The following is a 25000-nucleotide window of genomic DNA, read 5'->3' on the forward strand; positions in this document are numbered from 1 at the left end:
CATTCCTCAACTCTCTGTTACTGTTTACAAAATATCTCAAATATTCTGGATTGATAAAAACTTTCAGAAGAGATTCATCCACATTTTGTAGGTTTTGAAATGTTGCATATTGACCACATGTTTTTTTCAGCGCTGCATATTCCTCTCATAAATAGAATAGAATTGAATACCTTTAATGTCATTGTACATATTTGTACAATGACATTTGCTGTGCAGTGGCTGAAACGGTACATTAAGCATTTCATACACACAATAGATGAATAATAAATAATGAAAAGATAAATAGAAAAATTAAAAGATACAAGCATAATAAATGTCTGTGTGATGTTTGAGGTTCGGGGAACGTTTTTCCTTCACTGCAGTCGGTGATGATCTACATATTTGTGATTTGTTTTGGTTGTTGAGCTTTAAAATCAAAACATTTCCATCTTAAATCAAGTTATATTGAAGAACATTTTAATCAAAGTTTGACAGTAATCAGTGTGTGAGGTTTACACGGACTAGTTTACATTTATGTTTTGGGATTTTTCTGTTTTACTGGCCAATTAAAACATTTGGTAAAAAAGTCCAAAAAAACATGTAATAACATCATTTTGATGATGTAGTTACAAAAAACACATGGATAATTTTATTTTTAACAGGGCAACTAATAATCTGTAACATATTACATTTCAACAGTAACCTCTTCCACAGTAATCCTTATCTTTAATGTTAATATTTGAATGTTATAACATTTTATTGACTTGATTTGTCTATTAATTATATTCATTAAAATGCCCGTGTGCAGTGTTTTTACCTGATGAGCGCCTTCTCTCCGAAGTATTCTCCCTTCTGCAGCATGTTGATGACCTGCGGCAGCTTGTGGCCCTCGGTGGTCTGAGTCACCTTCACCTGCACGACACAGTTCTCTGGATCATTGAACACATTGTCACATCTCCAGCTCAGCTTCTACACTTGCTTTTCATTTGCTCTTGAATATTTTCACAGGCAGTAAAAAGAATTAATATCTAAGAAATTTAAACAATTAACATAATCAGTTTTAAAGCAATAATTGGAACATGATGGACTATGTGGAATTATGTGATGTTGATGGACTTTATATTTTAATGATTTTGTTTTAGTCAAAATAGACACATTAATTGTAAGAAGGTTTTATTCTTCAAACTGCTGCCTAGTAGAACAACAGCCTTCAACAACAACACTCAGCAGCCTGTGTGTTGGGAAATTTCTCTGTAATCTGTGAGGCTTTAGAAGCCAGCGGCCCACCCCGGTGGGGGTCAAACATCCCGCTCGCGGCACCGTCCTGCCGAAGAAACACCAAAATGACCTCAGCCATAATGGCCGGCGTGTGCTTTAGCTAAGTGTCTCGTTTGACCTCGCTGACCTCCACCTCCTCTGTTTTTCCTGGTGGCAGCCGCTCTCTGAGTTCATACCTACTCTGGTCAAGAGGTGCAGGGAGGGGTGGGTCGGGGGTGTGGGGGAGCCATTTCCTGTATTAGCTCCCCTTCCTCCCACACAACATGTTTCTCTCTCTGGTTTGGTTAGCTTAGCGCTGAGGAGCCGCTGTCGGCTCATAATGGCATTTGGAGAGTCCCCTGTGGACGGCTCGGGCCCCTCTTCATCTCCCTGCGCTCCCCGGTGTCAGGTTGCTGACTTATCAGACAGACAGGCGGGTGAGTCATCACCCTGCCCCCCCCCCCCCCCCACACACACACACACACACACCCATTCCCCGCCCCCAGACCCACTCACACAACATGTTGGCAAAAAACAGGCTCTTCCTCAAGGAAAAGGCTTTTTGTTTGTTTGCATTTTAAGTTATTTTCTGCTCAAAATAACAGCAGTCAGGTCGGCAAAGACGTCCATTCAGGTGGAATACAAGTATCTAAACACCAAAGCAAAACTATCCGCAGCTGCAGTCAGTGCAGTTGTTCCTTCTGCATCAGAGATGTACATGTTGCATATAATAATACTATAATAAAGCGGCGTTGTGAGTTTAGTGGTGGAGGATTACGGCCCTGCTGAGTGTCATTGTTGCAGAGTCTGGAAATGCCACAGACATCTCTGCTATGAGGCTTTTTTATAACTTATTTTTATAATGAATAATAAAAAATACTAAGATTTTTTTTTTGAGAGACGAGTTCAGCTGACTCAACACAGTTTCCTCTCTGACAACAGCTGTTTTTATTCATTAAATTGTTCAATTAACATTTATTAAAATACAACCCCATTTCCAAAAAAGTATATTAACATAAATGTATGCTTTGGAGCATCATTAGATGGAAAATACGACAAAGGAGACCCTGAACTGTTGAGCAGCTGAAATCCTCTATCAGGCAAGAATGGGACCACATTTCTCTTTCAAAACTCCAGAAACTGGTCTCCTCAGTTCCCAAAGGTTTCCAGAGTGTTGTTAAAAGAAGAGTTGATGCAGCTCAGTGGTGAACATGATCCTGGAACAACTTATAGAGACGTGTTGCTGCATCAGATTCAAAATGAGAAGATATTTATCATAGAACTACAATTTCTTAGTTTAAACATTTGAAATAGCTATTAACACTTTTGCCATAAAATAAAAATGTTGGTAATTATTTAAACTGCAATAACCACAAAATACATTTGTGTCATGGAACAAATAACTGCAGAAAGAGTGTAAAAACATGAATCATGTAAACATGGTATTTTTTGGTTCTTTCTGATGGATTAACTCTCCCATAGTTTCTTCTTATTATCTGTTGTCTCCATTCAGTTTCTTCACTTGTGTAGTTTCTGTTCTTTCTTTTCCAGATGTCCCGTCATGGAGCTGCATGTTTCTGCTCTGTGATTGTCGTCTCCACCAACAGTTCTTCTCTTCTATCTCTATGCTGTTCTTTTCTCTCTCTGCTCTCCTCTCATCTCAACCGGTCGAGGCAGGTGGACACCCACCTCTGATCCTGGTTCTGTTAACAGATGCTCCGCCCACCTCTGAGCCTGGTTCTGTTAACAGATGCTCCGCCCACCTCTGATCCTGGTTCTGATAACAGATGCTCCGCCCACCTCTGATCCTGGTTCTGTTAACAGATGTTCTTCTGAGTTCTGTTAACAGATGCTCCGCCCACCTCTGATCCTGGTTCTGTTAACAGATGTTCTCCACCTCTGATCCCAGTTCTGATAACAGATGCTCCGCCCACCTCTGATTCCAGTTCTGTTAACAGATGCTCCGCCCACCTCTGAGTCTGGTTCTGTTAACAGATGCTCCGCCCACCTCTGATCCCGGTTCTGTTAACAGATGCTCCGCTCACCTCTGATCCTGGTTCTGTTAACAGATGCTCCGCCCACCTCTGATCCCAGTTCTGATAACAGATGCTCCGCCCACCTCTGATCCCGGTTCTGTTAACAGATGCTCCGCCCACCTCTGAGCCCGGTTCTGTTAACAGATGCTCCGCCCACCTCTGATCCTGGTTCTGTTAACAGATGTTCTCCACCTCTGAGCCTGGTTCTGTTAACAGATGCTCCGCCCACCTCTGATCCTGGTTCTGTCAGAGGTTTCTTCCTGTTAAAAGGAGTTTTTCTTCCCTCTGTTGGAGGTTTTTCTCCCTTAAAGAGGAGTTTTCCCTCCCAGCTTATGTGGGAATTGTTGAATTGTTGGTTTCTCTGTATAATATTGTAAAGTCTTGCTGTAAAGACTTTAACGTGTTAAGTGCCATGAAATAACCTGTGTTGTGATTTGGCGCTATATAAATAAAATTGAATTGAATTAATACAGCTTTTTACTTTTCCAGTTAATCATAAATTGTTCCGGGCATCAGTCAGAGACACAACTTCAAAGGATTCAAGTTTCAGTTTGAGGATCTGAACATAAATCATAATCTGTATTAATAAGAGTGTGTTGGTATTGTTGGTATTGTGAACTTGTGTTACCTTTCCTTGTGCGATGATGTAAAAGGTGCTGCCCTCCTCTCCCTCCCGGATGACGTACTCTCCTTTGTCATAGTATTCCTGAGGGGAGAGGAGGGGGGAGAGGAACACAGTCAGAGCTGAAGCTTTACATTGATCTACCCATTGACCCAGCTCGTCTGGTTCCTGGTAGCCGGCCCCCTGTGGGACGCGAGCTGGAGCTCAGCCATCAATGATGTTCGCTCAGTCAGAGCGTCTCAACCTGCTGATCAACAGGAGCTCTCAGGGGACACATGAAACATGGAATATAGGTCAATATTAAACTTTGATGATGATGCTTTCCATGTCTGTCAGGAGGGACCTTTATTAAGATTACTATAGCCATTAATCTCAGGTAAAAAAGATTTGCAGTCAAATTATCATCCATTATTAAATTTGTTTGGAGTTAGTTTCACATGCTCTGCCTTCCAGTATCCATACTAACATACCATTTAGCACGCCAGAGAAAGGTTTAGTACGTCCCAGTACTCAGTATGTTAAACGCAGTATTCCAAAAGTACCAGGATGTTCTACTACATCTGGTTGTATTCTGCAGTCTGCAGGTCAGCGTGATACTCTGGATGTTCTGACCCACAATCCTCTGCAGCCGGAGATTCATCACATCGACTGAACCGCAGAGACAGTTGGTGGCGCTGAAGCCAATCAGAAGCAAGTAGTTTGTGTGTCTTCATCCACTCAGAGTGGATTCACACTGAAACACTGCAGCTGGAGCAGAAATACGATCACAATCAGCCCGTTTAGTTCAGTTTCTTGAGCATCATAAAACTGAATGTCACTTTGAAAGTCCTCCTCTTCATCCTCCCTGCCACAGTTCCTCTGAGCCCGACACACCGGCCCGACCACCGCACTACAACTGCTGCTGAGTCAGCGAGCTGCCGGATCGCCTTCCATTTTAAAACTTTTAGGCAAAGAAGAGGAGGTGCAAAGGACGAAGGTGACCAGGATGAAATGTTCTCCGACGCGGAGGCCACGTTTCCCTGCAACTGAGACAACTGTCCGCGGCTGTGGTCCACTTCACCGTGGAGGACTCTGCCCAAAAGTGAACAAACAAATCAGAGCAACCGCGCGTAAACTATCCCCGGTGTTTACTGTCAAAACTCTTCACACAAGTGGCGTTTTCCTCGAGCGTCCGAGCTTGTTTACGTCTCCTTTACGCTTCAGGAGAGCCAAGTTTAACACCCGGTGCTGACAGCGGAGACAACATGTCAGGAGTTTGTTTGGAAAGGCTGTCTGGAAGACAGACACTGTGCAGGGAGAGACAGCAGGGGAAGTGTCTCCGGTTTGTTACAGCGGGACACCAAACGTCCATCCTGAACCTGAGTCCAGCGTTTCACTTTTTTAGGGAAGAAAAAGGATATTTTTACAAAAAAGATTAACAGCATATCTCTGCATAAAATACTGTGTGAGTGTGTGTGTGTGTGTGTGTGTGTGTGTGTGTGTGTGTGTGTGTGTGTGTGTGTGTGTGTGTGTGTGTGTGTGTGTGTGTGTGTGTGTGTGTGTGTGTGTGTGCTGAAGCTATTTTTAAGATCCCCCTATCTTCAGAAGCCCCCCCAGTGGCAGTGCAGGTCCCTGAAAGCACCATGCTGCCTTCAAAGGGCTGTTGACACATCAGTTATGACATGAGCACTCATGAATGATTTAAAACTGGTGAAATGTGACAGTGACAGTAAAAAGTGATTTTTATGGACAAAGACTAAAGAAACAACTGTTTTTAAGAGTTTCAGAGTTATAAATATAAATGTCCAACATATAGAGCACATGATCTATATGCTATTTGTGTACCATGTAGTTCAATATAAAAGCACTTATTCTTTGAACAAACATTTTTACACTTTGTTTATTTACAGATTACACGTGAAATAAAATGTGTTCATTAGTAACAAACAGGCTGCTGGCTGATTTACATTTACCAAGGAGACATGACCGTGAAATAACTTTCTGCCAATAGGTAAAAATATTAATTGCTTTTGCTTTGAAATGATATATTTTCATGTAATCTATGCTGATAATAAATGTCTTTGATTGGAAGCAGAAAACCAAGACTCAGGTTCACGTCCCATCTTCCACCTGCAGTTAACTTTGGTTTCCTTAAACTATCGAGCCAATCTCATCTTTGCCTTGAACAAATACTTCAAGACAAAACTGCATGTACGAATCTGAATATGGATCAGTTATAATAACTGCTTCCTGTCTGAAAGAACTTTTAAAGTTATTATCAATTATTCAGGTTAGCCATCTGTCACAGCGTCAGCTACAAAAGATCTTTTTGTGTCTCACAGAGCTCTGTAATATTGTCAGCGTCTTCTTTTAGCCTTTTGACATCCAGTTACAGCATCAAATGGAGTATATTTGAGGGAGACTGTGTGTATATGTTTTCCTTTCTACAATAAGAATTAATTACAGGTATTCCCCCTTGTCTAACCCGGTAACACAGCAAAGTGTGAAATATACACGCTTTGGGCTGTCTAGGTGTGAAAGTTGCACGTTTTCCTTTTGTTGACGAAAATGAAACTTACTGCGTGCTGTGATTTACAGGAAAGTGAAAGTTTTAGGTACACATGGTTGGGGTTCCTAAATAAATTTGGGTGAGGAGAAAGAAGAATTAAACAAAAAACGACTAAATGCCCGATCAAAGTTTCAGGCTCAAGCTAAGAGGAAGAAGATTCAATATGCTCAAAATCAATTAGCGTGTTAGCTCAGTGGACCGTCCATGTTCAGACGACCAGCTCCAGGCTGCAACTCTCTGGGTCGGTTTGTCAGTTTGTAGATGACATTGCAACATATCGCATGCCAGAACCATGAATGAATAAAAAGATTTTCATTTTTCACTTTCAAAAACAAGGTTGTCTGACTCCCTTCTCACACACACATCAAACTTCATTCCCCCTCTGTTGGACAAGAAGCTTGAATATTATCTGGCGGATGCTCAAAGAACATCTGCACCACTCTCAGGTTACAGCTGTTCCCCGGAGAAGCGGCAGAATCGGCTTCATCACAAACGACTGAATAAGGAAATTCTCCACGATGGAGTGTAGCGGGACGACCGGCGGCTGCACGGAGCGTCCTTGAAGTTTCCTTTGTGAAAAAGATGCTGAGAATGACTGTTTTGGACCCAAAAGCTGACAAGCTGCGCACCGCTTTCTCTCTCGCAGCTGAAATACAATACTAATGGAGGAAAAATGGAGTAAGCAGCGGCCTCCTGCGTGTTTCAACATACACAGCTACACACACGCTCACTTCTACACACCAACGTGGTCTCGCACCAAAAGCCTGTCACTCGCACATCTTTAAGAAATCACTCGTCCCCCGTTTGAATAAACACTTTCTGGGGCCTTAGTCAAATAATTATGGTAACAATATACAGCAGCAGGCGATGACAGGAATAATATCGGCTCTGTTCATCAACACGGTAATTTGTGAGGTCTTGCCAACTGGAGGCAGAATGAATATGCTGACATGCAGTAATGGTATATGGCCAAATGGTAATGATATTTTGACAGCAGCTATCTGCAACACTGGAGCTCCCAGGAGCTGCCAGAGCATTGTGCAATACCGAGGCAACACAATGAAAAGTCCAAACTGTCCCTGCAGCAGAAACAGACAGTTTGACAGAATAACTTACCACCTCCAGGCAGTCCACTATTTTGCTTAGCTTGTCTTCCGGCAGATTCGCCAACAGTGAAACACTGAAAAGAAAGAAACATCGATATTACACTGTACACTGGAATACAAATCCCTGCGCACATGATACTCAGCATCTTTTTGTTTCCTGTGTCTCTGAATCGAGAAGATAAAACTCATTTTAACAGTGCTCAAATTCACCTGCGACAAGTGGAGGCAAACCTGCAGGAGCCCCTTTTGGCTGTTAGTTTTTGTTGTCAGTCAACCAGCTCACAGGTTTGAAGACCTGCCCAGTGTTACGTAGCAAAAGGCTAATTTAAATTAAACCAATGGTTCCTGGAGAGGGAATGAGTGGAACATGTAATGATAAATATTGTTATCAGGAGCTGGTGGATGGCATTCAAATTTTACAGAAAACTAATAAGAAAGAGTGACTTTAGCTAACAACACCGAGATAACTGATGGACACATTTTATTCACTTTGGATTTGATGAGAGAAGTTGAATGGGAGTCTATGGAGCCGGAGGCTTTTTGGAGCCGACCTCTAGTGGCACTCGCTGGTATTGCAGCCGAAGACACTTCTGGATCAGAACCATTTTACAGAACTGAAGCTACGAACTGTTTTATATCCAGTCTGTGGGGGGACCTGATGGGCTAAAGTTCACCAGTGGGTTGACGTTTCCTACTAACTAACTAACTATAAAATAGTTTGATGTAGATATTTGGTAAAAAAAAAAAAAACTCTAGCATGTTGTCTTAAAATACTTGTATCTATATGGTTGCTTGATATCTGTTAAATTTCTACATCTACTCCCTAAAAGGAAAATTCGATTAAAATGTCTATCGTGACAATTTCTTTCATATATCAGGATTTTTGTGTGTGTGTGTGTATTAGAAGAATGTTAAAAGGAAGCTGATGACTCAGACTTGGCGCTAACCTTCGGAGGAAGTTGCGGTACTGTTCGTGTCGTGTCTCAGCCGTCCTCCTCATGATGTTCTGGAACACTTCGCGGTCCAAAGCCCACGTCCTCACCTTGTTCACCGCTGCAAGAGCAACATCACACGTGTGAGTGCAGCTGCAGGTTCTGCAGGTTCTGCAGGTTCTGCAGGTTCTGCAGGTTCTGACCCGTCACTGAAAGACGGATCAACCTGTGTCCCTGGTTTGAAAACAGCAACAGACTACAGATGTTTTTAATAGCAGCATCTCTCAGAGAAGCTGAACATTTTCTTTTCTCTTACCGTATCTTTCTTCCTATTTCCTGGTTAAATTAAAGCCAACCTCATCCCAAAAACAACATATTGTTTTGTTAAACGGAGAAATGGGACAAGTAAAGCTGTGTAATCTGTCCTCTATCTCGATGGTGATGGTGGTCTCATCACATCAGAAACTCTGAGACAGGAAGTCACTGAAACGTTGACACGACCCGGTAGCAGAGAAAGACTTCTCTTTTATTCCCCTCATCTGTTGTCATGAAAAACCCTCTCAGAGACTTGTCAAGCTGTCACAGCTTCTCCAGTTCACCCTGAACACTGAGGTCCACTCAGTGCCCACCCACCTCCCTTCCCCTCCTCCCCCTGAGGACCACCAGTCAATTTACTTGGTAAAATATACAAACCCAGACAAAGAGCACTCACATACTGCATGATATGTTCTGTCCAAATGCCAAGGAGGTGAAAGCCAATCAGAATGAAAGCTGTGGATGTCGTGTAAAGCCTTTGTCAATACAACCATGAAGACCCGTGTTGACTTCAGTGTAATGACGGATGTAGATGCTGCTGCTCTCACTGTCAACGCTTTAAGAAGTCAGTTAATCTCAGATAAAGGTCAGAGAGGAGGAGGACTTATATGTTAACTAGTCAGAGCGGAAACCAGTTTAGATCTAAATGAAACAAACTCCCAACTTAAAATGATTGTGCTAATTACATGAATCTGAACCTTGATGTGAAATATAGCAAACACAGCTTAACATCATATGGTAAATCAAAGTGATAGAAAACATCTACATAAACATGAATATTAATTTTGCTTCCTCCAGTCATCAAATTACATATATAATATTTCATTTTTGTGTATTTTTCCCAAGCAGCAACCAACAGTGACGTCATGTTTAGATTCTGTCCGTCACCATCTTTGCTAGTTCGGAGCGGTTTGGAGCAGGAAGTGACCATATTTGGACGAGCTGGGGGAGGAGCCAGAGGTGGATCTGACCGATCTGATCGGAAACCTGACGATACGACGTCCCGCCCACCGATAGCTGTAACCTGACTGCACCGCAGGCCTGTCAATCAAACAGACACGCCCCCAAAAACAGGTCTTCTTGAATCTTCTTTTCTAATGAATGAGGGATTATTTTCAGATGGACCTCCAGAAAACTAAGAAGAAGGAGTGACTTTAGCTAACAACACCGAGATAACTGATGGACACATTTTATTCACTTTGGATTTGATGAGAGAAGTTGAATGGGAGTCTATGGAGCCGGAGGCTTTTTGGAGCCGACCTCTAGTGGCACTCGCTGGTATTGCAGCTGAAGACACTTCTGGATCAGAACCATTTTACAGACCTGAAGCTACGAACACTTTTATATCCAGTCTGTGGTCTGATTTTTCCCAGTCTTCTCATCGGTAAAAGGACAACAACTGGCTTCTCACGTACATTGTTTTCCAGGAACAGCACTCAGCTATTAAGCAATTTTTACATATTCAATTTATTTATTTGTATTGTCACATCTTTTTATTTGTAAACTAATGATTTTGGTGGCCTGGGCTTTGGGAGCCACTGTGAAAACTCAGGAGGTTAAAAACACGTCAGCTCGGGGCGCCATTAATATTATTATTTTCAAAACTGCTCAAACTGAACTGATTATCTTTGATGGGATCGTCTTACAATCTTTCCCGGCGCTCCCCTCCTGTGATACACATGTTGGTAATGTTAAACTGTGAGCTGCTCTCTGCTCCCCCACCCCCCCACCAGACCTCAGCCTGTACCACTGACCATGTGTGACCCTACAGCAGACCTCTGAAGTAGGACATCACTGCGTCAATGTGAGTGCACTGTCTGGGCAGGTGGGGGTGAGAAACGAGGCGCAACATTTGGCTGGTGTCACATGACCTTTAATCATGTCTGCCACAAGGTCACAAACTCAGTCCCTGCAGCGTGCAGAGTGTCCGCTGGTCTGCCTGAACGTTTAAAACAAACATCTGACCAACAGATCTGCAGTTGTGATGTGTTTTCAGTCTCAGTGTAAAAAGCTTTACCTCTCACTGATGCTGTCCTCGTGCAGTTGTACAGAATGGCCAGTTCCCCGAACGTGGTCCACACTGCTATCGACGTGAGCAGTTTGTTGTGTTGAAACACGTCCAGCTTCCCATCTGGAAATGTAAATTGAGGGCAATCAATCTTTTTTTAAAGCCACATTTAGGACAGAGACAAAACGGCACAGGTGACAGACACAACAAGTTCAATCACATGATATTTAGATTTCTTTTGGTTCATTCAAGAGGAAACAGAATTATTGTGCTTTTCACATATTAAGGTAAAAGATACCTGGAAACAAGCAGGTGTATGGAATCTGTTAAACACACCTCTGGCTTTAATTTTCCTGAAATTTTACAGTTTGAAGTGCCTCTGTGTAACACTGATTCTGGTCATATCAGCACACTTTGGGCTGTTGAGGCGTGACAGTTACACGTTTTCCTGTAGTGGACCAAAATGAAACCGACTGCATACACACAGCCATGTGATTTCCATGAAAATTTAACTTAGAGCTAAAACGTGTGGTTGGGGTTCATGACACAAAACATGGTTGGGGTTAAAACAAAAAAATGATGGTTGGAATTAGGAAACAAAAAATACCAAAAGAACAACGTTGTCACCTCTTACATTCGAACCTCTGCCTCCGTCCAGACAGTGACACAGCGTTGCATCACGAAATAAATTAACAAACTAATTCTCCTTGCTAGATGTACACGGGGTTTAGAAAAGAAAGCATCCCTGCACTAAAATGAGACAACAAACAAGCAGATCTCCTCCTCGCTACCATCTGGACCCACCAGCTGTTGGTGCAACATTAAACAAAACATCTTATTTTAGCTCTTGGTCCATCAGTGACCCTAAAATTAAATTAAATGAAATTTACTGCAAATTAAGACTTCATGACTGTGATTGTAATCAGCCAGTATTTAGAGCTTCCTTAGTGAATAAACATAAATCACGAGCTGTTTTCGTGTCTTAGTGACAATTGAAATCCCTGAAGCTGAGTTGGATTCAAGTTCACAGTTCACATTTAGTTTTAGTGTCTGACCTTTAAGAATAAATATATATAATATAAGAATAAATAACTTGGCTGCATCACTGCACTAATGTGATGCGTTTTCCTGTCCAGTTTGAGAAATCCCTGTAACACCAGACAGCAGAACAAACACTCAGACACTTTGTATGTGAATGTAAAATTCACCACCAACCACACTGGCAGAGGACCAAGCATTGTTCAGAGGCCGTGTGCTCCTTTCTCAGACTGAGCTGTGACTTTGACAAAATTACCAGTGAAGGTTGGGACATACCAGTATGTAAACCAAAGTAACTTAATCTATTGGTAAATATGTAAATGAGAAAGGGAGGAAATACTTGAAAAACAGGATATACCGTGATTATAATGTGTTTTAATTCCATGTACTTCAGAAAGTCTGTGTCTGGGTGACTGTATAAATACATTGGAGTCCAAAATGAACTTTTTCTCGGCTTCCTCGAGCTGGTAAACCAGAGGAATGTGGACAAGTTATTCCTGCCAAAAATACGTTTCATCAGCCAAAAATAATTATAATCTGCAATCTTTAAATGTACTTAACATTTACACACTAACTAACTTAACATTTTAGTGTAGTGCAAACTTTTACAAAAGTTTAGGTGCCATGAATCTGTGTAGAGCAGTGAACCAATCAAAAGCTTGATCAATGATTAGAGAGGCTGTGCAGTAGCCAATTAGGGCAAAGAGTACAACAGGTATTTAGAGAAGGATATTTTATGTCAAGTGTAGACGCTAATTAAGTTTTCTAAATTTTTCTCTCAGTTGAATGTAAGCTCCACAGTTTGGTACACACGAGGAGAGAGTGATGAAAAATAAATTATCATCCTGATTAACAATTTGTTGCTTTGATTCATTTTTAGCAACAAATCCTCCAATCTGACAATTAGTGACACGAACATTAAACTATCATTTCTATTTGCAAAACAACAAATTAACTCTTGACCTGTCTGAGTCAGTCAAAATCCAACCCAGCATCACGGCAAAGCGTGAAATAGACACACCGGGCCACTACAGCAAAACGTACGATAGCCACACTTTGGCTTGTCCAGGCGTGAAAGTTAAACTTATTGAAAGGTGAAATTTACACGAACAAAAATGTCATGTGATGTAGGATCATGTGACCAAACAGAGGCGTAGAGAACAAATACAAAGGACTTTTGGCAGTATTAGGAGGTACAAGGGGGGGCCTGTTGGCATTAGTCACAGACGGCCATGCGGGACGAAGAAATTTGAATCCAGGAGGTGACAACGTTGTTCTCAAGTTGTTTTTATGTTTCCTAACACCGACCACTTGTTTTTGATAAAAGTTTCATTTTCCTGTAAATCACATGGCTGTATACATGCAGAAGTTTCATGTTCATCCACTACGAGTAAACGTGTAACTTTCACGCTTTGACAGCCCAAAGCGTGGCTATGTTACATTTTGCTGTAGTGGACCGGCGTGTCTATTTCACGCTTTGCTTTGATACCGGGATGCAAAATCACATCCTTCCATCTATAAAGAAAGAAAAAAATATATATATTTCTCAACACACAGTATTAAATCATTAAACCTGCACTCATACAGAGGTAATATATAAAACTAAATGAGCTCAAATTTCTAAGTACCCTTCCTTCTGTAATAATCTGCCTGACTCGACTGATGTCTTCAAAGGCCAAACTGATGACCTCCGAGTTTTGTATCTGCTGTTTCACCAATGAACGAGCCAAAACAACACAGACCTCTTTATAAGACACCAAAATGTAAAAAAGGAGGATTCTCACATGAAATCATTGTCTGCATGTGTGTTAAATGTCTGCAAACCATTCTTTTCTATGTGATTATGTAATAAGAGAGCCATAACAAGAGAAACCAGGTATGATCAGACGTTTAAATGAATGTGTTTGAAGTTGGACAAATGCTGGCAGAAGAGCAACGAATTAAAGGAGGAAAGATTTTAAGTGTGCTTCGAGCTGCTCATCATTTTCCAGGATTTCTGACATGAAATGCTTCTTTAGTTCGCCGACGAGCAGGCCGGCCAATGGGAAGAAAATGAGGATGGAACAGGGGTGGACGTACCTGCCAGGACGAACAGGTGGTTCCCTGGCTCGTCCTGCTTGACGACGTACTCTCCCTGCTGGTAGGTGCGCTCGTACATACACTCCACCATGTCTTTGATCTGCTGCAGCTCCAGACGCTTCAGGTACTGGTTCTTGTTCAGGGCGTCCGTCAGCAGCTTCTTCACACTTCAGACGGCAACAGAGGAAAAATCAAAAGTCACATTTTATTGAATGTTTGAGGAATAGAGAGCACTCTGAAAGATTTGGAGGATGAACTCCATCTCAGGAAGAATTACAGGCTGCCATTTATGATGCTGAAATATTTGCTTTAGATATCTTTTCTTTTTTTTGTGGCAGATGAGAGATGACAGATGAGCATAGAAGATTTTTGGAGTTTCAAATATGACACGTTACAGGCTGAAGAAAAACTATGTATAATTAATCAAGAGCTGAACTGAGTGGAAGAACTGCAACTGCAGCAAATTCATCTTTCAACCATTTTACTCTCCAACATTAAAGTGACAGCAGCTTTACAGAAATATTCATTTTGCATATTTCTATTTTTTTAATGAATTGAAGACTAGAATTCTTTCTTTCTTTCTGTTCTTTTTCTTTTCTTTCTTGTTCCTCAATTTGTTTTCTTTTCATAATTTGCTTCCTGTTTTGATTATTTCTTCCCTCCTCTTCTGTTACATTTCCTCTATCCTTCACATTTCCCGAAAACAGATCTGAAAACATAAACATCTTTTTTCTTTGTTGTTGTTTTTTTACAAATGTACAGAGCCCAGGAGTGGCCATCGAGAGAAAAAAAAATTGCACACATGAAATACTAAATCTTGGCCACGAGACAATACAAATTAATTATACAATTAATTAAAACATGCGCACAAGATAAGATATATATAAAGACAGCACATCACAACAGGCTTCCTCCTCTCAGCAGTCAGTTGACCAACTATAAAGTTGACAGCATCGTCAAAGTGAGCATGTTGCAAATAATATAATCCACAAGCTCTCAGTATAATCTTTAGTTGCCTTTTACTAACAATAATTATTTGCATCCATTGTTAGTAAAAGACAATAATGATGATACTGAGAACTTGTGGATTATATCGACACTTGAAGCAGGTTTAGTGAACTTCATACTGAGAGGAGAAAGCCTGCTGTGCTGTGCTGTTGCTCTCTCTCTCTCTCTCTCTCTATATATATATATATATATATATATATATGAACTGATCTCTTGCACACAAATAAATTAAAACGTGGGAACGAATACGTTAAAATGTGGGAACTCAAATTAAAACATGGGAATGAATTCATAAAAACGTGTGAACTAATCAATTAAAATGTGGGAACTAATTAATTAAAACATGGGAATAATAAATCATGGGAACTAATAAAAGCGTGGGAACTAATTCATTAAAACGTGGGATCGATTTAGTAATTAGTGCACACTATGTTATTTTTTTTGTCTCTGTGGCCACTCCTGGGCTCCATACAAATGGACACTCACTTGTCGTAGTTGCAGAATAACTAGCAGTTAAATGTAGTATTTCTAGGTTGTGATTCTTTCCACAAGTAAACTACTTCACTGTACTTCTACTTCTACTCTTATGATGACTTCTCCCACTGCTGGCAGTGTTTTGTGGTCCACACTGACCCAGCCGGACTCCCACATCCTCATTACTCACCACACTTTTAGTCTGCATGATTCATATTTTGTCTCTTGAGAAAGGGTGACTGTTTCCAGCCTCTGGCTCCTTTGAGACGATGAATCAAGTAAAGAGAGCGAAAACATAAAATCATCATGAGCTGTCAAAGTTCACGCATGTGCATTTTAACAGCTGCAGCGAGGAAGAAGACATCCCTTCGTTTGGGGGGCCGTAAACCCCGAAGGTTAAGAGCCACAGTTGAATGCTGACTATAGATCATGAGGCTGAGTGGTGGATGCAGTGGGTGGTCTGTTTATCCACCTTATCATGTGTCATACATGATCACTTTGGGCTTCATAAAACCAGAGCACATGATATCCTCCCCTCCTCCTCTATGTTTTCAGCTCACATCCTCTCCTTCCTGTTTGTACGACGGCACCACGCTGCCTTATTAACATTATTCTTGGTTATATAATCCATGTTGGCTTTATTAGTGACATATGATTTAAACATGAGGATTACACTGAGAGAAATGCTGCATGTAACAATTGCAATGACAAAAAGCCATTTGCCTTTCATGTTGGAAAATCAAAGATGTGATGCTCTCATTAAATAACCTTTTGAATAACGTGTTGTCTGACTGCAGTATTCATGGAACATGTTTGATCTTCTAGTTAAGGATCTTTGCTCACTCCTCCAAACCACTTATTAATTCAAATTGAAAAATAAGCTCAGTTCTCATTGTGTTTGCTCTCATTTAGGCTGAAAATGAACAAAGGAGGCAGAGGACCAAATGAGAGGAGCTGAAAGGCGTCATGTGAACGGTCTGCAGCGGTGAAAGTAACTTTATCAAAACAGAATGTTAATGATGGATTTGGACGTTAGTGATCCAATCAGAGGAGGTCAGTGACTCCTGAACATGACCAACGATTCTATCCGTCACCAATCTTGCTAGTTCGGAGCGGTTTGGAGCAGGAAGTGACCATATTTGGACGAGCTGGGGGAGGAGTCAGCGGTGGATCTGACCGATCTGATCGGAAACCTGACGATACTACGTCCCGCCCACCGATAGCTGTAACCTGACTGCACCGCAGGCCTGTCAATCAAACAGACACGCCCCCAAAACCAGGTCTTCTTGAATCTTCTTTTCTAATGAATGAGGGATTATTTTCAGATGGACCTCCAGAAAACTAAGAAGAAGGAGTGACTTTAGCTAACAACACCGAGATAACTGATGGACACATTTTATTCACTTTGGATTTGATGAGAGAAGTTGAATGGGAGTCTATGGAGCCGGAGGCTTTTTGGAGCCGACCTCTAGTGGCACTCGCTGGTATTGCAGCTGAAGACACTTCTGGATCAGAACCATTTTACAGACCTGAAGCTACGAACTGTTTTATATCCAGTCTGTGGGGTTTACCAGTAGAGGGTGTTGAATGTCACACAGATTGTAAAGCTTTTTGAGGATAATGTGTGATTTTGATAAAAAAATTAAAAAAATAAAAAAGAATGGGGTTTCTTACTCTGAAACATCTTTCCCGTCATCTTTACTTCTCGATCTGTGAACATAAAGTCTCCAACTCTACATGACAGATGTTTTAAATCACATGATGACACCTGAAGGCTCCATAAAAGCTCAAAAGCATCAACTTTGATTAATTGTGTTATACAATGGATGTCTCTGAACACTTTCTTTTTCTGAATGAGTTTAAAAATAGTTGCAGTGAATAAGTAGACACAAGTAGGTAGACACCTTTAAAGGAATCGTTTGATATTTTGGGAAATATGCTGATTCACTTTCTGAATGTATGTGATTGTTAAATATTAGGTTACATCCTGCATTCAGGTAGCTTTGATAAACAACTGGAAACAGAAGATAACTACTGGCAACTCTAACTCTCACTTATTAACACATTAACACACAAGAATTGTTTGTTTATCCACTCCGGTCTCTATGCTAAGCTAACTAGCGGAGTGATGTTCTCATCTAAAGTGTGTATTGCACAATTCACTGTCCATATTCCATATTAACATGATTAATGAATTAACTATATCGCCTACTGAAGTTTATCAGTTAACACTCTGAAGACATGAAAGCAACTTTTTTAAAATGCTTTATTAAAAACACAACATTTGACTATACAGCTATATCATAGATATTTTGGTTAAAGAGGAAAATATAAATTTCTGATGAAGGCGGCGTAGCTAGAGGAACAAAACAGGGTCGGTCTGTACTGGAGAAGAGTTGTGTGTTATTTTGAAGGACATTAACAGGATCTATGAGTCTCCTGCTGGTGGTCCCATATTAATCTGTGCAATGATCCCCAACACGCACAGATTTTAATTCCTGTTTACGGCCACTAGGGTGCAGACAGAACTACTGTGAGTAAGTGAGTGACTAAATGAATAATTAAACGTCACTCTCGACATTAAGAGTTTCTGTCTGTGTTAATGCGATAAACTAAGATAATTTACATATTTCTTCAGAGAAAAATCACACAAATGAAAGACATGTTTCAAAATGTTCTCCAGTTTTTGCATCATGTTTAAACTCACTGTCTTCTCATCATCTCTTGTGTTGAGGCTTGAAACCTTATTAACCTCCCCATGAGGAGACATTAAGAGATCACCTTACTTAATCTGATATAGAGAAGTGCTTGTTGGGGCGGGACGTCCTGTAACACTGAGCTGTGACTGGTTAGAAGAACAGTTTTATAATAAGAGGCTGGGAGCTCCTGGTTTATTAAAAAAAGATGCTGAGTTTTGAACCTGCTGGATATTTACTGGATTTTAGGTCATGAACGAACATCTACTCTTTTATCTTTGCTTTTAATTTTGTAAACCTGCACAACTTGGCCAAAAATATGTGGACACACACAGATTTCACACGTTGTTAGTTCTTCTGCAACTAAACTGGGAAAAACTATTCGTTACATATGCAGCTTTGTGTATCATCACGTTGAAACAGAAGAGAAAAAAAACTTTAATTCTTGCCACAAAGTTGGACGAACAGTGACGTCTAAAAGTTTACAAAAAGACTTCCTTTTATTGGTTGGTCACATACATTTGGCCATTTTGTGTTTGTCCCTATGTTGGGATCAGTAAACCATTTAAATGGAAACCTCAAGAAGAAATAGATTCATTCTGGCCATAAGGTTGATTATATATCATATATAAATATATTTTATCTTTTTCAGTCCTCGTTTAAAGTCATAGGAAGCAGCTGAAAAATCTTGGACTGAATAATGTTTCTTTTCGAACACATTTTTTGCACGTCATCAACACTAACGTCGTCGGTTGTTGCCCACCGCTCACCCTCCACCCACTCCCCCTGCTGCTTGTGCTTTTAAACCTCCTCCAGAAGGACTGAGGGGATCGTGGACCTTTAACTGCTTCTGTCTGACCTCCTTCCTTATGTTGTGAACCCCCCACCCCCCGAGAAGACAAACATCTCACCTCGCATCCTTCGGTACCCGAGCCTTCTCGAAGGAGAACTTGGGCAGGCCGCTGGAGTCGTAGGTCCTGGAGGTGGGTTCGGCCGACACCCCGGCTTTGGCCCCTTTCCTCCTGTTGAGGGTCTCCTTGATGCGAACGCTGAGGTTGGGGCTGCTCTTCCCGCCGGCTCTGACCGAAGGTGTCCGTGAGGTGAGACCCGTCGGGGGTCCACTCTTCATCACGTCCTGCAGCTTGTTGAGCTGGATGCACTTGTTCTGCAGCTCCTCGCTCATCTCGGCCAGAACCCGGGTATGTTTGGAGAGCTGCTCCTGCAGATCTTTGATCTGCTGCCCCTTTGCACAGAGCTCCTCATCCTTCCTCTTGCCCTCTCGCTCCAGCTCCTCCACCCGGGCCCTCAGCGGCTCCAGGGACGGGGTCTTGAGCCCACCACCGGGGTCTTTGTGCGCTCGGCCGTTGGAAGCAGGAGCGGAGCTGTCGGTGTGTTTGTACCGCTTCGATTTCATCGAACCGTTCCCCATGCTGTCACCTGAGGAGATGAGAAACTCAAGATATTGGCTGAATCGGTGGCAATAAGCAAAAACAAAAAAAGTCTGTTTGGGGAGGAAGGAGTGAGATTTCAAGCAAAAGAGCTGACACCGTGAAAACTGGAGAAAGATGGAAAGAGAAGAGAGACAGTAAATCAGTATATAATGGTCAATGAGTGTGTCCGCTCCATGTATTATTCAGAAGACAGGAAGTATTACATTACAGAGTCTGCTCCGACAGCAGCGAGAGGAAATGTTGTTCAAGCAGCTGATAAAACGATGGTTGAAATCAAAGTAACAAGAAAATGACACTGTTTGTTTCCATATAAAAGTTTATATCATGAGAAAATATGTCAGAGAACAATCGTGTGTTTGTGGTGCCGGACTGTCGCCCACTCACACATACAGTACACTTCATTCATGACATTCCTGCTGGGATACAGTGAGTATCTTATCAGTCTGTTCTCAACACTTTACTCTGAAAATCGAAAGTCCTGCCATTTTAAACCTATTTTTGTTTCCTTTGATTTGAGCCTTCAACTCTTTGATATATAACTGCAGATTCACAGCAGATCTTCAGTTAAAGAGGTTTCATGTTGGAAGACTTTTGGCTTAAAGCTATAATTTAAAGATCATTTGTCCTAGGTAACTTCATTAAAACCTCTAAAAGGGGCGTGCACCGGCAACTTCCAATGCGTCGTCATTCTTCTGTGATGGGAGTGAAAAATAATCCCGGTACTCACCTGGTCGGTTCTCAGAGCCTTCACGATCCTGGAGGAGATCTAAACGAAGAAAGGAGTTATCCAGCAGAGAAACGGTCCTCCTCGCGCACGGCCAGCATCCTCTCCTCCCTCGCGCTCTTCCTCCCCGGCTGTGTGCGCGTCCCCGCGTGCGCGGCGACCCCGAATGATTGGCATGCGACGTCAGCAGCGATGTTTTTATTTACAAGCTGAACGGATGGATTGAAATGTCACAGGGTGACATCAATAAGGGTAAATCAAAAGTCATATTGATCCAGATTAACTTTTAACATCATGGTGATCAGTTGAAAATGATATCAAAATACATTTTAAAAAGTCATAAACCATTATTCACAAATTTTCATTGGCATATAATTGTTTTTCAAGCGTGTTCTCGTCCAGATGGACAACTATAACATCAGATAAACAACATATAACACAAAATATGGAGGAAAAAAACCACGAATAACATTTCATGTAAAACGTAAGGTAAACACACCTTTTGTAGCACCGTTAAAACGTCCCAAAAGCTGTTTAAACCATTAAAAATAACATTGGCAAAATAAAGCACAGGAAGTGATGAAGCATGTGTTGACACATGAGGATAAACATCACGGTTAAAAGGATACAGGCAGCATGGGGACGAAACAGTGCACGAATTCTTGTCTTTTTTTTAGAGAAGATTTAATTTATTCAGATTGTTATTCATTTATATTTAAATGTAAAGATCAATTCCTTTTAGAAGAAGAAAAAGCATCTTCAAGCAATGAAACATAACCTTGTTTGAGTCACATAAACTAGTTAATCACTTGGTGTGGTATCACCAGTAGCTTCGGGCTAATATGAGAGTAATATTAATGTTGAACTTTGATAGTCTCACCAACTGTGTGACAAAGAGGAGGGGAGACAAGACAGGATGAAATGGTTATTTAAAATGAACAATGTTAACTATACAAGAAACATGGGGTGTGACGATGAGTCGTGTCGGTGGTGACTGTCATACTATAATACATGAATGGATGATAAACATGTGTGATAGTGTTGAAGGTGGAAGGACAAGTTCAGCTGAACCAGGAGATGTGGAGCCTCAGAGAGAGAAACCAGGCTGCTATTTGTAGCTCAGGTAGAGACCTGGTAGAGACCTGGTAGAGACCTGGTAGAGACCTGGTAGAGACCTGCTCAGGTAGAGACCTGGTAGAGACCTGCTCAGGTAGAGACCTGGTAGAGACCTGCTCAGGTAGAGACCTGGTAGAGACGCTCAGGTAGAGACCTGGTAGAGACCTGGTAGAGACCTGCTCAGGTAGAGACCTGGTAGAGACCCGCTCAGGTAGAGACCTGGTAGAGACCTGCTCAGGTAGAGACCTGGTAGAGACCTGCTCAGGTAGAGACCTGGTAGAGACCTGGTAGAGACCTGCTCAGGTAGAGACCTGGTAGAGACCTGCTCAGGTAGAGACCTGGTAGAGACCTGCTCAGGTAGAGACCTGGTAGAGACCCGCTCAGGTAGAGACCTGGTAGAGACCTGCTCAGGTAGAGACCTGGTAGAGACCTGCTCAGGTAGAGACCTGGTAGAGACCTGCTCAGGTAGAGACCTGGTAGAGACCTGGTAGAGGCCTGGTAGAGACCCGCTCAGGTAGAGACCTGGTAGAGACCTGCTCAGGTAGAGACCTGGTAGAGACCTGCTCAGGTAGAGACCTGGTAGAGACCTGGTAGAGACCTGGTAGAGACCTGGTGCTCAGGTAGAGACCTGGTAGAGACCTGCTCAGGTAGAGACCTGGTAGAGACCTGCTCAGGTAGAGACCTGGTAGAGACCTGCTCAGGTAGAGACCTGGTAGAGACCTGCTCAGGTAGAGACCTGGTAGAGACCTGCTCAGGTAGAGACCTGGTAGAGACCTGCTCAGGTAGAGACCTGGTAGAGACCTGCTCAGGTAGAGACCTGGTAGAGACCTGCTCAGGTAGAGACCTGGTAGAGACCTGCTCAGGTAGAGACCTGGTAGAGACCTGCTCAGGTAGAGACCTGGTAGAGACCCGCTCAGGTAGAGACCTGGTAGAGACCCGCTCAGGCAGAGACCTGGTAGAGACCCGCTCAGGTAGAGACCTGGTAGAGACCCGCTCAGGTAGAGACCTGGTAGAGACCCGCTCAGGTAGAGACCTGGTAGAGACCCGCTCAGGTAGAGACCCGGTAGAGACCCGCTCAGGTAGAGACCTGGTAGAGACCCGCTCAGGTAGAGACCCGCTCAGGTGACACCGCTTCACCTGGACGAGCCTCCTGACTGCAGGAAGAGATCACCTGAGCCACAGGAAGCAGAAAGATAGATATTTCTGTCTAACTCACATGACTTTATGTTACTATGATTAAGCATTATCCTGTAATTACATCTGGTGGCCACATGTGTTGCAGTTTAACAACGTTTAGGCTCCAGTTCAGATTCTGTCCGTCACCATCTTTGTTAGTTCGGAGCGGTTTGGAGCAGGAAGTGACCATATTTGGACGAGCTGGGGGAGGAGCCAGCGGTGGATCTGACCGATCTGATCGGAAACCTGACGATACTACGTCCCGCCCACCGATAGCTGTAACCTGACTGCACCGCAGGCCTGTCAATCAAACAGACACGCCCCCCAAAACAGGTCTTCTTGAATCTTCTTTTCTAATGAATGAGGGATTATTTTCAGATGGACCTCCAGAAAACTAATAAGAAGGAGTGACTTTAGCTAACAACACCGAGAGAACTGATGGACACATTTTATTCACTTTGGATTTGATGACAGAAGTTGAATGGGAGTCTATGGAGCCGGAGGCTTTTTGGAGCCGACCTCTAGTGGCACTCGCTGGTATTGCAGCTGAAGACACTTCTGGATCAGAACCATTTTATAGACCTGAAGCTACGAACACTTTTATATTTATATCTTTACCATTTTTTCCATCAGCAGCAGGAAGCTGTTTAAAGACACAATGCTTCCTGCCCGCCACCAAATAGCAGACTGTCAGCATCGAGCTGGTGAAAAAAGTAGATTTCATTTAGCAGCTAACAGACAGATATTTCAGAAATTACTGCCAATCAAACTACAGACAAAAGAAGAGAAAACATTGACTTCCAGGCCAATGGTGGCCAGAATTTTCTTTTCTATATGTCTGCATAAATATGACCTAAAACTTCATCAGAAGTCCTAAAAGTAGATAAAAAAAAACCTTAATAAAACAAATGATTTAAAGATATTACAATTGGACATGTCTTTATTGCTGAAATGCTGAGTAGGTAGCATCGTGGTTTCTCAGAAACAGCTGCTGATGGGAAAAATAAAATAAATGTCCCAGAGAGCCGATTGTTGTTGGCCTGAAAACCAAATCAATAAACAGAACGATGCTAAAACGCTTTTCAGAGCAAAAGGTTGGCTGATAACTGACTGTGGGGTTGTTACATATAGTCATTTGTTAAATATTTGAGCAGCTGTGAAGAAATGAAAAATACTCAGTTAAACAGATTACAGTGACAGTCAGGATGTCTTCAGACCAGATTCTTTGCTCGGTGGTCTGCGTGTCGCCAGATTGGACGTTTTAGACAAACTAAAGTTTAAAGTCAGAGCTGCAGTCCTTCACACCAGGAATGATTAATTGGTTTTCCCAGCGTGTGTCTGTGACGCCGGTCTGAGCAGCCTGGCCTGCAGCTCATTCCATCGACAGGCACACAACAATCATGGCAGGAGGCCAGAGCAGATTCATCTGCAGCAGAATATGAATCCAGGTCACTGACTAACAACCTGAGAGGAATCAGAGAGGCTGCAGACGATGTTTGAGGACAGTTTGAAAGAGAAAACATGTCGACAGTTAGAGGATTCAGCTGGCTGTGTAATATAAGCGTGCTGCGTCTTGCTCGAAGGCACTGCGGCCCTGAGCAGCAGGAAGCTTTCTGTTCGGAGCTTCGTCTCCTGCAGGTGTTTACAGTCAGCGGGTGGAGATATTTATTTCCCAGAGTGCACCAAAGGTGCAAGTACAACATCCAGTAGTCAATAAATGTTGCTTAAATACAAAATTCAAAAAGTCAACATTATAACAGCTGTTTTCAAGAGCTATTCTAGATTTCTCCTCTAAAGTGCTGTCTGCCTTCTGCCTATCTCGTAATACCACTTTGGACCACAAGGTGGTCCAGTGAGGCACTGTAACATAAAGTCTGCCCTCAGTCCAACATCAGAGGAGGAAGAAGTGTATTCTACCATTGCAGAACAAAAGTTAACATGCAGTTTAAAGTGTGATGCTCCATGTTTCTGCCGAGTAAACAGCTGTTCATGCTCATAAAGACACCTAAAAGTGCAACGTCAGCCGTCGTAGGGACACAAAGCTGGATGGGCTGCAGCATCTGTGGAACCAAAACATCCAGGTCCGTTTCTCCGCCGCTGTCCGTCTCTTTCCGGGGTCCTCTGAGTGTGTCTGTGATTCAACGTGCACACGAGAGCTGCAGCAGGCGGTCCGGTCCGGTCCGGTCCGTTCCGGTCCGGTGAGTCGTGGTTCTTTCCGCCTCGTTGTGACCTTCAGGGCGGTTACAGCTGAGCTCCATCAGCTCGTCATCTATCTGCTAAACTGTGGAGCCGACCGACCCGGTGGACCGACCCCCGGTGTACCAACCCCCGGTGTACCGACCCGGTGGACCGACCCCCGGTGTACCAACCCCCGGTGTACCGACCCGGTGTCCGGTGTACCGACCCGGTGGACCGACCTCGTTTGATGCAGCTGA

General features: G+C 42.5%; 1 protein-coding gene across 1 annotated transcript in view; it reads right to left on the reverse strand.

Annotated features, from left to right (window-relative positions):
- prkg2 (protein kinase cGMP-dependent 2) overlaps positions 1 to 20357 on the reverse strand; it is a 37733-nt gene extending 17376 nt beyond the window's left edge. The window contains exons 1-8 of the mRNA XM_069718781.1: positions 20277 to 20357; positions 19010 to 19535; positions 13921 to 14087; positions 10813 to 10926; positions 8496 to 8601; positions 7559 to 7622; positions 3901 to 3978; positions 797 to 891 (exon numbers count right to left, since the gene is read on the reverse strand). Of these exons, the coding sequence (XP_069574882.1) occupies positions 797 to 891; positions 3901 to 3978; positions 7559 to 7622; positions 8496 to 8601; positions 10813 to 10926; positions 13921 to 14087; positions 19010 to 19527 (1142 nt within the window). The 5' untranslated portion in view covers positions 19528 to 19535; positions 20277 to 20357. The remainder of the gene's footprint in view (positions 1 to 796; positions 892 to 3900; positions 3979 to 7558; positions 7623 to 8495; positions 8602 to 10812; positions 10927 to 13920; positions 14088 to 19009; positions 19536 to 20276) is intronic.
- Positions 20358 to 25000: the final 4643 nt, after the last annotated feature.

The sequence above is a fragment of the Brachyistius frenatus genome, unplaced genomic scaffold (genome assembly GCF_029030835.1).
Source record: "Brachyistius frenatus isolate BFR_SWC_R1_liver_20210118 unplaced genomic scaffold, ASM2903083v1 Contig_199, whole genome shotgun sequence".
In the NCBI taxonomy this organism is placed as follows: Eukaryota; Metazoa; Chordata; class Actinopteri; family Embiotocidae; genus Brachyistius; species Brachyistius frenatus.